The sequence below is a fragment of the Malaclemys terrapin genome, chromosome 13 (genome assembly GCF_027887155.1).
Source record: "Malaclemys terrapin pileata isolate rMalTer1 chromosome 13, rMalTer1.hap1, whole genome shotgun sequence".
In the NCBI taxonomy this organism is placed as follows: domain Eukaryota; kingdom Metazoa; phylum Chordata; order Testudines; family Emydidae; genus Malaclemys; species Malaclemys terrapin.
In genome coordinates this window covers 21,085,754-21,099,780 of record NC_071517.1, presented here as the reverse complement: position 1 = coordinate 21,099,780, position 14,027 = coordinate 21,085,754, and the positions used below count along the sequence as shown (strand labels likewise).

Below are 14,027 nucleotides of genomic sequence, written 5' to 3'. Positions count from 1 at the left end.
GGGTGCCCGACAGTCAATTAAATAGTGTCACTGGCAACAAAAATTGAGATGGGAATCTGCTTAATTAAACGTGTTTTGCCCAGCATAAAAGCTTTCTTCCCTCCCCATTTGTGCTGTGGCTAACCACCATGCTCTGTACAGCTGATCTGCATCAAGTCATGCATGTACTATGGATATAAAGAAGAATTTTCATAAGCTATTCAGTACTCCTGTGCAGTGTCCCAGTCAAATCTTCTGCCTTGTGTTTAATATTTAGTTTATCTAGTGGCCAATATTGCAGTCTATCGGAGTGCTGTTAGTCATGTGAATCAAATTGCATGATCAGATCCTTAGAAGGTGATGTTGGGGGAAAAAATCCCCTTTAGATTGGAACATGCGGGGGGGGGGGCAGATTTTGCTATCACTCGTGTCTTTTGATGCTCTTTGCAAGCTTTTTTAAATTATGTGCAACATTACAGTAATTCTGTTTCTTAGTGAGGTTGCAAGTTTAAAGTAAATCACTACAAGTAAAGAGATGTGAAATTGTTGGGAGCATAAATGAGAGCAGATAAAGTAAACTTCTCTGAAATTTAGATTTCTGGGACTATTTTGAATGTAACATTATTGTGCTTGAAAGTTTAATATACAATCACACAGGCATCACTTCAGTCACTCCTCAAACACCACATGGTGACAACAGGTAGCAACCGATAGCTTCCTGACCTTCTCATTAAACTGCCGAAATAACGTGACCTGGTATTTGTTGTTCTTTGGAGCCCATATGTCCACGGTCCAACAATGACCTGGCCTATTAATTATCCCCCAACCCACTGATTGTTGCCATTCACACCAACACAAGAGGGGAATGTTCATGTTGAAAGATGACTATACTTTGTTCTTACTACAAGGAGCCCAAGGTCTATGCTGTTATTCCATCCCAAGTCAATTGAGCAATTAAAGCCTGCTCTTGGCAAGTACTCAACATCCTCAATTTTGTTTCTTTTTGACTATGATGGTGCTCAGCACTTTGCAGGGTAGGAAATAAAGAACTGTTTAGGCAGTATTTCATCTAGAAATAAAAAAGTTTGGCACCTACATTTTTCAAATGACAATCAAAGCCTTCTACCCCCCAGAAAGCAGCTAAAGATATTCAACTGCATAAGTTAAAAAGAGTTCATCTTGTCCACTTTAATAAGAGATAAGGAGCACCAGGGATTTTCTTCCAATTATTTTGATGCCAATCACTAGCATAATGTTCCATGACATGCCACACAGTATCGCACTAATCAGATTAGCCAGGCAGATCCACCACCCAAATAAGTCACACACACATACACACACACCCCTGAACGCATGGTCAACTTTGAAAAAGTTCAACAACTCAACAGGTGAGGCTATGAAACCTGATCACGGCAGACAATGTAGCTCCTCTCAGCATCGTGCTGGGAAGAACTCATCACGTGCGTCATATCAGGCGATGTGCTTGAAACAGAGTAGCGCACTGAAAGCCCAGCAACACGAATAATCTTTGCCATCTGTTTGAACAACTCAACCCTCCTCAGATCTAAAGGAATGATCCCATGCAAACACAAGGGCCTTGCTGACTGATCATAGCAGTCCACCCCTCCTTTCTGGGGCCATTTTCTTCATAACTCCACACAGTCACTAAGACAATGTCATTTGGGTCTGTCAGGATCTAACTGGAGGCAATAAGTGCCTTGCAGAGCATTTAAAAAACAGAAGTAGTGATAGTCCCATTTAAAATCCTATTGGATTCTTGCCTGTAAACGATAATGAGTGGGTGGGAAAAATCCCACTCAAATGATTTTTTTGGGGGGTACTTATTTAAACCAGTATGAGGCAAACTCAATAATAGCGAGATTTCTTTTTGCAAGAAAAAGAAAGAAGATCCCAAAGGGATCAAAAATGTTAAGGAGAAGCCATCCAAACAAGAAAGAACAAAAAGCCTTATTTAAAAATAAATTGTAGCTTTCGTTCCAGTTAAGTTCAACTCAATGACATTTGCTAGAGAAGCTTGCCTTCTTTGTACAGATGCTATGATTCATATGCATGAAGTTTTTTAATCAAAGGAATCCAGGTTGCTCTGAAGTTTATCGTAAGAGACCCCTTGCATCCTTAAAAGCAAGAGCTTGCAAGGTTTGAGTGCCCACAGAAGATGCTGTCAGTGGTAGTGGAGGGCACTCAGCACTTGGCTGCATTGGATCCTTGTTGCTTTATCAATAGCTTGCACAGATATACGGTAAGAGGTGTTGGAACTAGACACTTGTTACCACTGTCAAGCAGGAATTTATATTGCTGCAGCCATCATGGGTGAAATCCCAGCCTCAGTGAAGTCAATGAAAGTTTGCCGTTAACTTCACTGGGGCCATGATTTTACTCCAGATAGTTAATAAACCACTCTACTCAGACAGACTAATTATCCCCCCACCCCCTTTTCTGAGCTCTGACTAGGTACTCAGGGGCACTACAGGACAATTTGCTCATTATGGCAATTGTGATCTTCCTATGGTAAGGAAGTTCACGGCTCCCCAAGTCCTAAAACTTGGCTTTCCAAGGCAAGGGTTCATAGTTTTTTGTCCAGAGCATTGTACATTATGGTGCTATTATTAAGAGGACAGCACTAGGGCACTTTCCAAACACAGACAAAGCCTACAATCTGTTAGTCTAAATAAAAATTCAGTGGGGTCCTAGGGATATTCAGCACATTGCAGGAGGTGCTTGGCACTGCAACAAACTGGCCTTACGGCAGACAGAAAAATTGTTGAAAAAATATATTTATATAAAAATAATCCAGCAAGCAATATAGGTTGTTTCACTTCTTGCAAGCCTAGAATATCAGTTCAATGATATTTTGAAACTATTTTCTCTGTATTTTTATCATTGAATTCCTTCTTTTTATTTGGGAGAGCAATACTACTCTTAAATAGTACGAAGAACTTAAAAGTCTGTCTCACAATAAGTGTTTTTTTGACAGTCCTGTAAGGCAGCAATTGCACTATATACCAGACCACAAGAGGCTATTCCCTGGCCTCTCCCCACCACACACACGGTTGTTAATGCTGCACACTTCAATGTTTTAAGACAATCTCAAAGGGGAAGCTTATTAAATATCAAAAATTCCACACACTACTTATAATTAGTTTGCAGTAACAGATGGATCTTATTTCTTTTCTGTCATGGTAAATAGTCTCATTTGAAGCAGCTAACATGCTGCATTAATTACCAGAAAAAATGCAACATGCTTACAGAATTCATTTCTATTGGATCTCCAGCTATCTTACTATTGAAAATCCATTCAATTTTTCCCCTCTTATCGCTTTGCTGCTTCAGGGACTGTATTTCCCAACATCTGATTTTGCTTTATTTTTGCAGCAGAAGAAAATCATGTTTTGTTTCACTTCAGCAACCCCTTTACCTTGCAAACAATTAAGCAGAAGAAAAACAAAAACCACTATTTTGCCTCTCCTTCACAAGCCAATATACCATATAATTTATAAAGGAACAGTTCAGACAAAAAGTGATATATTAATATTAAATACTATCAGTCACAAATACCATTCCAGAATGGAAACTTATCTAGATAAGCACGTTCTATAGAAAGTTCTGCCTTGCATGAGTCAGAAACTTTAAAACACAATTTTTTTTTTATTTTTTTTTTTTTAAGTTGTCTCTCAACTAAAACAAAGTACCAATCCTCAAAGATCTACCACCTCTCCAGGGTTAAATAATCCCATTAACATATTGCTAGGAAGAAATATCAAGAAGAAGATCTAAAGTTTAAAAACTGGACAATTGGATTTGTGCAACAAGGACACAATCCTGCAAACACTTATGCGTATGAGTAACTTTACAAATGCAAGCGGCCCCATTGACTTCAGTGGGACTACTTGTGAATAGTTTTAAGTGTTCCGTTAGGATCAGAATCAGGGATCGTATGTATATAGCTGAACAGTGAGCAATTTATATTTTCTGGTTATGCTAATGACAAAAGAAGAAATTTTATCATTCAGCTATAGCTCTTTATCCTTTTTGACATTAACTTAAAACACTAATGGAGATTATGGAAATATGCAGGACCTTAAAAAGTGCTGCGGCTTAGTCAAATCAGTGGGAGTTTGGAGACAATATCTTATTTCTAATTTATATGGTCAAACACCTTTAGCTTATTTGGATCAGAGTTAGAAATTTACAAAAAGCTTTTTTTTTTTAAATGAAAAAAAGGGATATGCTGTCAGATTTTTAGTTTGTGACATTTATAAACTGTGAAGCTGTTTGGCAATTGCAATGTTCATTTTCCAATTGCAATATTCATTTTTAAGAGCTAAACTTAGCCCTCAGTCTTGCAAACACTTATACTTGAAAGTTACTCATGTGCCTAATTTGCAAGTGTGCCTAGTGATTTAGAAGCTTAAATCCTTTTTTAAAATGTGGTTCTTAAATTCCCAATCTCAAGCCATTTTGGTGACAAAGTTTTACGTGTAATCACATTCCATTGAAATCAATGGGTCCACTTGCATAAGCAAAGTTACACAAGTACATAAGTGTTTACAAGGTAAGGGACTAGAGCTCCCACAGAAGCTTATTAAAAGAATTTATATTCCAATGAATTGCTTCAGAATTAATGTGAATAAATTGAATACTGGCATTTCCAAATGTAAAGCAAAAATATCTTTTAAATATTGACAGTCTCCCAACTCACTGCATCTGGGATAACATTTATGATTAAATTACTTTTAGTTATTTCCCCCCCCCCTTCACTTGTAAAAGATTAATCAACCATTTTATGGTCTAATTTAGGTGCCTAATTAAAAACAGAGTTCAACACCTTCAACACCCTTTTTGCTAATAAATCTTGACAGCTCTTCTCCTTTGTAACATGCAGGTTCTCATTTCAGAATACTGCATTATAAATGCAGTTTGCTTTTTTATTTTACCTTAGCTGCTATAGGGTTGGCAGTACACTGTTGAAATCCCAGAATTGATAGCAAGAGATTTCAAAGAGACTTTAGCTAGATTGTATCTCCACCACCTCTCAGTAACCATTGCAGCATACATTGTGACCTTATTTTATGTTTTGCTAACAGAAGTTGGAGGGTGAGAGTCTCTCAAAGTGCATTCAAATTAAAATTTGGAGAGCTTGAAATCTCCACAGCTGCTATCTAAACTCACAGGGTTTCAAATTTAATTCTGTTTACAATTTTATTTTTAGTATTCCTTTGCCCTGGGGAAAAAAAGTTTCTTTAAACGTCAGTATTTTGCTAATCTTGATTTGACAATTTGAAATATTCATGCAAATCTTCACCATGCTCCTACAGGCTGCTTATGCACATGCTTAATGCTATGCAACAGTAGTTCGATTAGCTCCAAAAGAGACTACTCACGTGTGCAAAGTTAAGCAGGTGCTTGCAGGACTATGGTTTTTATAAAGCCTGGATTTCTGTTCTAAGGCCCCCAATCCTTTAAACCCTATACTAGTCCCATTGACTGCTTGTGTGTAAATTATTTGTGTGTTTTCAGGATCAGGCCCTAGAACTGCAGATTTTAGAACTAAATAGCTCCTACCTCCAACCATGCAATTCCAGCCCCACTGCCACTGAAGATAGTGTTCATAAATTTTCTATTGCTCTGAAACTCCACCCAGATAACGCTGAACCTGGTATCTAATCAGTTTTACCCCCATTAGTGCAACTCCAGTGTAGTGAATTAATTATCTTCATTCTGCTTCCCAAAAGGACTAATCTGAGTAATTTATCAGTGGTGAAACTGATCCTGTGAGTGAGAGAGATACTAGGAGAATTAGTGTATGAACTACTTAATGCCAAAGTTTGGAAATAAATTCTCCCCTAATTCATACAGATCTAACCACCACCACCATGTTCTAGTCACAGGGCACACAGCAGAGCCTGTAGTGATACCACTATAATTTTTAGTATGGTCAAAATAAAGATCTGATTCTGCTAAGACTTTCACACTATATAGTAGTGTTTCAATAGCAGAAGAGTATTTAAACATCCTAAATAGGTCAAAGCAACATGCAAAATCTTGAAAGTTAAGCAGAGGGGGGAAAAGTAATGTTCAGAAGCTGAGCAGTATTCATGGTTTGTGTAAAATTTCAGTTTTAAGTTTACTATTAAAACCAATTTGTAATTGACCTGTGGCTATAATTTTAACTTGTTTTCCTCTATATTGAGGTTATTTGCACAGTAGATATAGATATCAACTAAATATTTTCCCCTATTAGATTAGCAAATAACATGTTGTATACTACAGATTTGGGGGGGCCGGGGGGGGAAGAAAGAATCATTCAAAACAAGAGCCTTTAATTAGTATTTCCACCTCATCTTCAAAAGCATGTCAGCTCTGAGGAAGTGATCTGGGACAGTATGAGAGAATAAATTAGGTAAAATCTGAAGCACTCCAGTCGTAGTCTAAAGCAAGCCTGATTACAGGGGCAGATGACTGTTTCGTTTCTTTTCTCACAGCAGTCCCGAATCATCACAGCAAACGGAAGGGGGAGGGGGGAAAAACATCACCCAATCAACATCTTTAATGAGCTTCATCACCCACAAATCTCTTTTGTTTAGGTTAATGGTGCCTTGTTATGCCAAGTGGAACTACAATTAAATTCTGATGCTTAATGCAAATCTCCTCCTCTGCTTTGCCACTGTAGCTCTTGGGATTATCGAACTATAAAACCATTACCCACTTAACTGGTTGTGAGTAGTGCAGTTTGTGCCGAAGTGACAACCTGCAACATTACAGCCCCTCAAGTCTACCTTAGACAAGTCAGGCAATAACTTTTTTGAATATCCTAAACAGACAACAACATGGGCCACAAGGTATATATAGTCTAAACCTTGATCTAGGGTAATAAATTCCTCTTCCATTCCCTCCTATTTTAATAATGTTATGAGCAGAGCACCACCACTGTTTATGTAATGTATAAATACAAGTCATCCTTATTTATGGGCTAGGTTGTTGCATTATTTTTCATAACCCCTGCAATAATTTAAGTTACCTCTGCTTTCAAGCAAGACGGGGATTCAGGAGTGAATAATGAAGAGTTATAGAAAGACAAAAAACAACAACAAAAAAGCTTATCTATTTTTTTAATCCTATGGGGGGGGGGGGAAAGAGGAGAATAGACCCTAGTTTAGAAGAATTTACAGTACAAATGCCTACACTGAACATTTATTTTAATTGGATTTAAATTTAACTCCTGAGTTTGAATAAAATTTTGGATTAATTAGGTTAACAGGTTTTCATCAGTGATCGGACCTTACACCCAGAGCGGATTGTAGGAGGAGCAGAGAAATGAAGGTGCATGACTGAGCACAGGGGTGGGAGAGAACCCAGCATTTTTAATAGGAGTTTACATTTTTCCAGGCAATTATCTTACCCTGGTTGCAGTAGGATCCTAATGCTGCTCTTTCAGCAGAGATTAGTGTAGAAGTTAATGTTTCTTGTCACCCTGACAGTTTTGCTCATTCATTTTGTGTTTAGTTTGGGGAGGATATTAAAAAAAAAAAACCTACAAACCACCACTGTTTTGACTCCCTTGAAGGCAAGTATAGTGCTAAGATTACCAATCTCCTCTTAGGCTCTACTAATGAAAATTCTTAATGAACTGCTGAATAAATAACAAAAACAAAACTTGACACATTGGTGCTTTGAATTTTGTTGTTGGAAGATCTTTAAAAAAAAGGATTCCACCTTTATCCCTACCACCCCTCTCAAAAAGTCTTAAACACATACCTAAAGTGACTAATAGACTTTGAATGGGCCAGACCCTATAGTCTTAACACAGAGCCCCCATTAATTTCAGTGTCTGCTTATGGGTTTCAGGATGGAGTTAAAATAGATTTGACTTCTGTACCATGTCCCTGAAAGAAAGAGGGAAAGATTGAATGGAAGAATAGCTAGTTTGGTTTCTGTTTTATTGCAACAAAATAAAGTATTTCCTTTTGCTGGAGTCCACCACGTCTTTGAAATCAACAAGTACCCATTCCCTTTAAAATCAGCAAAGAATTAAACTATACAGTACTAACACAGTTTTGTAACTAACATCCCTAACGAACACTGTGGTTGCTACTGGATTTTTCACTTGGTTTACAGTTTATTTTTTCCTTTCCCACCAAATGTTTTCCAGCTGACACAGATTATACCTTCACCTTTCTTTGGGGGATTAAATTAATTACTCCAATTCAAATGGAAACATTCCTTAATTTAATAGAGTCACTGTTTTGGAGTTAGAACATTATATGCCTGAATATGTTTTCAAAGGCTAACCAGATTTAGAATTTTTTTTTTCCCCTTCAAGGAAAAAAACTTGAGAGAGAGAGAGAGAGAGAGAGAACCTACAGCTAAAAAGCAGTCAAGTATAAAATAAGTGTGACGTTCAAGATTTATATTATTTACTGCCAGACAGTCAGATCTGACTATTGTAGAATTAGACAACTGATTTTGTTTAAGATAGACCCAGGCTTCTTTATACATAAAAATCGTAGATCTATATATTTAATGATATGATTGTGTGACTGTCTATAGACATACGATATAGATCTACTAGATAGGCCTGTACACTCACGTGCATTTTAATCTCTAGCTATTTATCGATCCCTTCCCATCAATGCGAAGTCGGGGCTAGTTCTCGATTAGTCAGATTCCATTGTCTCCTAGGATTTAGTGGAAGTTATTCGCTTTCCATTGGTCATAAAGCGCCAAAAACTGGGCTTTGCGGGAATCGTGCTCGCAGCTTAGTTAGTAAAAAGGGAACCAGGCAGATGAAGGCTGCAGGTGAACAGCCTCCCCCTTCCCCGCGAAGTTGGGCTAACTTTTCTCCCCTGGATTTTCTGTACAGATCCGTCACCTGCCGCTCAGTGCCCCCACCACCCCAAACACCCCTGTAATGCAGCTCCAGGGTAAAGCAAGGCAGCTCGCAGCCTGGGACATGGTGCACAAGATGCCTTTCATCATCCAGCAAAATTCAAGAATAAAGAAATAATTAGGGGAGGGGAAGAGAGGACAATCAAAGCACTTTAGTCTCCCGGGAGCTGCATTTTCTCTCTTCAGTCCTTCCCTTCCACACGCGCTTAAAAAAAGAAACTGACAATTTTGTTGTTTGGCGATTTTTTCAACTCGTATTTGTTCTGAAGACAGGACTTTTTACAACCATGCTGCCAAAACAGTTTTAAACAAAATTCAGAGACATCACGCTGGTAAGAGACAGACAAAACAAAACCCGTATTTGGGCACCACAAGGCAAGCGGGGAGAAAGAACAAAGCGTTAATACGAGACTGTTACTCTTCCATTGCTGTTCAGCTCGGCTGAGCCCAAACAAGTTGGACCGCAGAAGTTAAACGGAACGCGGTGCAAAAGGACACGAAGCAGCAGCAATATTTCAGGAACTCTATCGATGGGATTATTTATTTCCAAACTCCGCGAGCAAATCGGACCCAGATTATCCAAAACTACGGGGCAAATCTAGTTTAAACTAATAATTTACTGGCAAACTGGAGTTTGCACCTCAAAGCCTTTAAACACCGGCTCACTATAAAATAAAAATAAAAATCTACCACTGGAACATCTGAGGTCAATTTCAATCCAGAGACATTTTACAGTTAAACGCTTTTCTGGCATTTAAAAGAACAAAAAGGATCCGGTGCATCTGAAGTATTTTCCCCCTGTAAACTTTTCATGATCAAAATTTATTTCTAAGGCCAAAAAAAAAAAAAAAAAAAAGCCGCGTTTTATTTTGTTTGATCGATAAAACCAAACAACGTGTCTTGCAAACGCTCAGAGAAATCTGGATTGGTTCGAATTAATGCGGAGCGATACCGGAGTTTTTGATCGATTCCCTTTTGCAAAGAAGGAGCCGAGAAGGGTCTGATGCGCTGGAAGAGATGCTGCAGTGTCCCTTTCTTCCCAACAGAGATCACTACATCCCTGCTCCATGCTAAAGCTGCCTCCTCGCAGCGATCAAACCCCGTCTTGCCAAAGCAAACTACAGGCGCCAAAACTACATGCGAGAAACTGAAGTCAAGGGCACGTTTATATGGATACTGACAAATGCCGAACCTGAAAAAGCAGCTATTGGTGAAACGGTACAAGATGGGAAGGGGCATCTGCCTCGCCCCATCGGTCACGACAGCAAATAACTTTCCATCTTCTAAATTATGGGAACTTTCCCAGCTGCCTTATCTGGGATTTTTAATCACCAGCTGAGCTGCCTTCAGGAAACAGAACCGGGACACAGCACTTGACTTGTTGTCAGTCAACAGCCTGACCTAGAACATCAATCCGAACCGTTCGGGGTAATCTTAAAAATTATGGGCAGATCCTGCTCTTGCAGAAGTCCGTGGCCCACATGGCTAATGCCTGAAATAGCAGCAGAATCTGTGCGCCCGATCCTTCGATAAGCCAGATACCCCCTGATTCCTTCGCCGATTTGTTAGAAACAAAGAACGGGTCTAATCAGAGTGATTCCCCTGTGGGGCATTCCCCTAGTGTAGCTCGCCCCCTCATGCGGGGATAGTAGAAAGTAGCTGAATGGTTCTCCAGGATTCAAATTTAATTGGAGGGAGACGAGACTTTTTTTTTTTCGCAATTTCTATATCGTGCTAAGAGAGAAACAATCCCACCCTCTGATAGCAGAGCAGTAACCCCACTGCACGGCAACTGGAGTAGAAAAATAAACTTTAAATATTTTTTTCCTGGAGTCTCTGCGGTAATGGGAATCCCCAGGGGACATCTCGATTTTGTTTGCTAGTTAAAGCAGAACTCCCTACCCATTTCCACAGAGGGCAGTTTGCAGGAAATCTTGTCCGGCTGGAGAAATCAGAAAGGGAAAAATACACACTGGATAGGTCTAGCATGGGCCAAGGCAAAATCCAACCCGGAGCTGCACCTAATTTAGACCCTTGTCTGCTGCAAAGAGCGACGCTAGGGAAAGCTCCGGGAGCAGCATCTCTTGCATGTTCAGAGTTGGGGGAGGAGGGGAGTGACTCCTGCTGCTGATCTGAGGCTATAAATTATGGATCTGTACAAAAGGTGTAAGTGGAACCCCCCCCTCCCCTGGAGGGGGAAATGAAGCAGAAATGGCCCGGAGGGTGAGGAAGGTGATTTATGGGTTTGGTGCAAGTGACCCCGGAGGGGTTAAGTTTCAATCACACACACGCATCGGGAGGCATAGGGAGGGGTGGGGGCAGGGGGGTACCTGTACCAGGCGAAGCCCTGCTCGTAGTTGCGGTCGAAGAAGTGGGGCTCGGCCCCCACGGCCCGGATGTCGGGGTGCACCCGCAGGAACTCCAGCAGCGCCCGCGTGCCGCCCTTCTTCACCCCGATGATGATGGCCTGCGGCAGCTTCTTGGTGCCGGAGCCGTTGAAGAAGCTGGAGATGGGGCTGGTGGGGTCGGGGGCCGCGCTCTGCTCCTCTCGCGGCTCCGAGGGGGAAGCCGCGGCGGAACCCGCCAGCCCCATGGCTCCTCCGGAAGGCGCCCGGCGCAGCAACTTGGAAAGCACCTGGAGACCCTCTCCGTGCGCTCCAGCGGTGGCGGCAGCCTCCCCAGCCCCGGCAGCGGGCCTCCCCGCGAGGCCGGGCACGGAGGCGCAGGAGCCGGCGCACGAGTAGAACATGTAGAGCCAGAGGAAGAGCATGATGCAGAGCAGCAGGAGTTTCCGTCTCACCGGGAGGAGCGGCGGCGGCTGCAGGGCGCTGGGCGCATCGAGGCAACAGATCAGGCGCTGTCCCATATGCCCGCCTGCACGCCGGGCAGCATGGCTCAGCGCACGGGCACCGCCGCGGGGGTTGCTCCCGGGCCCCGCCAGTCGAGCCCCAGCGCCGCGCGGGGGTGCCCCTCTGCCCAGCCGCTCAGGAGCCGCGCTGGGCAGCGCATAGGCGGGCTGCGCTCCCCGAGAGAGGCTAGCGCGGGGAGGCTCCGGGTGCCATGCTGCGCTCCCCGGGGCGCACGGCCACTGCCCCAGGGCAAGTCACTCAGCAGGCTCCGCGCGACGCGCCCAGCATCGCCGCCTCTTCCCCAGCGCCCCGCGGCTGCTCCCCGGGAGCGTGCATGCAACCGGCCCCTCGCAGAGCCTCCCCCGGACTGCCAGAGCGCCGGCCTCCAGCGGGCAGCCCCTCAGACCGGCGAGGAGGGGTGGGAAGCGGGCGCCCGTGACAGGCAGCCCCAGTGGCCTATAAGAGCCGGGCTCCCTATGCTAATTAGCTCCATTTGTTGATAGCAAGGCAGCCAACGGGAATGCAGGCTGCTCCGGCGGGGCGGGGCACTGGGGGCGGCTGGAGGTGATTAGTGATTCTAATTGGCTAATGAGCCGTTCAAGGGGCAGGGGCGGCTGAGGAGTCAAGGCTCTTTGGGGGAGTGGGGGGTGGAAGGAAGGAGAAGGGGAGAATGGATCAGCGACCCCCTGCCCCGAACTCATTCCTCCCCCACGCTCAGCCACGCAGCCAGAGAGCCTGGGCTGCGTGCTGGAGACAGCCCCGTTACCCGCCCAGATGTGCAGCGAGACGCAGCCAGATGTTGCGAGCGCGCGCACACAGGGAGGTTATGAGGGGGGGAGGGATACTGGCTCCGGAAGGCAGCGATCGTCCGGGGAAGGTCATCAACCCAATGATGAATTGAGTTGGCTGAAGGGACCCGGTTAGTGGATGAAGAGGAAAGGAGACGCCTAGCAGCAGACAGTGTTGCTTCCAGCGCCCACCCTCCAGCTGTGTCTATAGAGAGCTCTGCCACCAACAATATATAGAGAGGCCCCCGCTCCCAATAGTGCATAGCACTGCTCCCCAGCAATATAGGTAGTGCTTCCCCCACCAATCTGCGCAGCTCCCCGACCCCCAGAAGTAAATGGCACTGCTCCCCAGCAATATATATAGTACCGCCTCCCAGTTATATATACAGTGCTCCCCCTCCCCCTGCAGTCAGCCATATAGCTAGCTCTCTCTCTCCAGCAGTATATAGGGCTCCCTCCGATAGTCTATAGCGCTGCTCCCAGTCATAGGGACTTTCTTCTGCACCAACCTGGCTCCCCGGTGCAGGGCAGGCAAGTTACAGCGCAAGGACCTCAGAACTAGCTCACGGGAGGCCCATTCGTTTCTCCTGGCGAATCGCTGCCCGCAGTTTCCATTTGGGGGCTTCGCTTTCGGAGCCGCTCTACCTTCACTGGAAACATTTCGTTTTTCTTTCTGTCTCCCCCACTTTTGCCCTAGCCTGGTGGGGTTGCTCACAGGGGGAGACGAACTTTAAAGTGTTCTTTACAGACAGAGACTTTTAACTGTAACCGCAGATGAAGCCAAGGAGAGAGACAAACGGGGAGCTAATGACGTTAGTACTTAGTGGGGGGTGTTTTGTTGTGTTTTGTTTTTTAATGAAGTAACGTGCCTTAGATGCAGGAAGGGAAGGGGGAAATACGCTGATAAATTCGATACAATTGTTATGCTTTTTATATTTATATTGAGGGCAGAAGAATGTATATCCCATGGACAAATGCTCCCAAGATTTAGAACGAAAAATATTGTCATGTCATGTTACTCTTTTCTTTCTTTCTTTCTTTCTTTCTTTCTTTCTTTCTTTCTTTCTTTCTTTCTTTCTTTCTTCAAAACCAACAAGACCTACCTAGTTCGACTTGCAAAATAGATAAACATTGGTGCTTTAGCCCCACACTTAACGATTTCATTTTCTTTTTTCTGCGGGATGCCAGATCGGTCTTTTTGTGTTGTGTTGTTTCATGGCAGAGCAAGATGCCCCCCGCCATAGAGCAGAGAGCTACTGTATTCATCAGAAGCTGGCTGCCTCATTATTTTTGTCTTTCCCTAATAGTGGGATAATCATTAAAGGCCCTTCAGGAGTGCAGCAAGTGCGCTGAAGTTTACAAAGAGAAAGAGGCAGCGTTTTTAGGGGTAATCGCGAGGATTATCTGCCCACCTCACTCTGTGGCTAGCCTGCAGAATGACTTGGAATCTTGCCCCGTGTATAAAATGGTGCAACCCGGGGGGAGAGCTCTCTGTTGTCCACTG

At 43.4% G+C, this 14,027-nt stretch overlaps 1 protein-coding gene across 1 annotated transcript in view; it reads right to left on the bottom strand.

The window, feature by feature from the left end:
* Positions 1-12,111, bottom strand: part of HS3ST3B1 (heparan sulfate-glucosamine 3-sulfotransferase 3B1) — a 46,978-nt gene extending 34,867 nt beyond the window's left edge. Inside the window, exon 1 of the mRNA XM_054048443.1 lies at positions 11,217-12,111. Within this exon, the coding sequence (XP_053904418.1) occupies positions 11,217-11,752 (536 nt within the window). The 5' untranslated portion in view covers positions 11,753-12,111. The remainder of the gene's footprint in view (positions 1-11,216) is intronic.
* Positions 12,112-14,027: the final 1,916 nt, after the last annotated feature.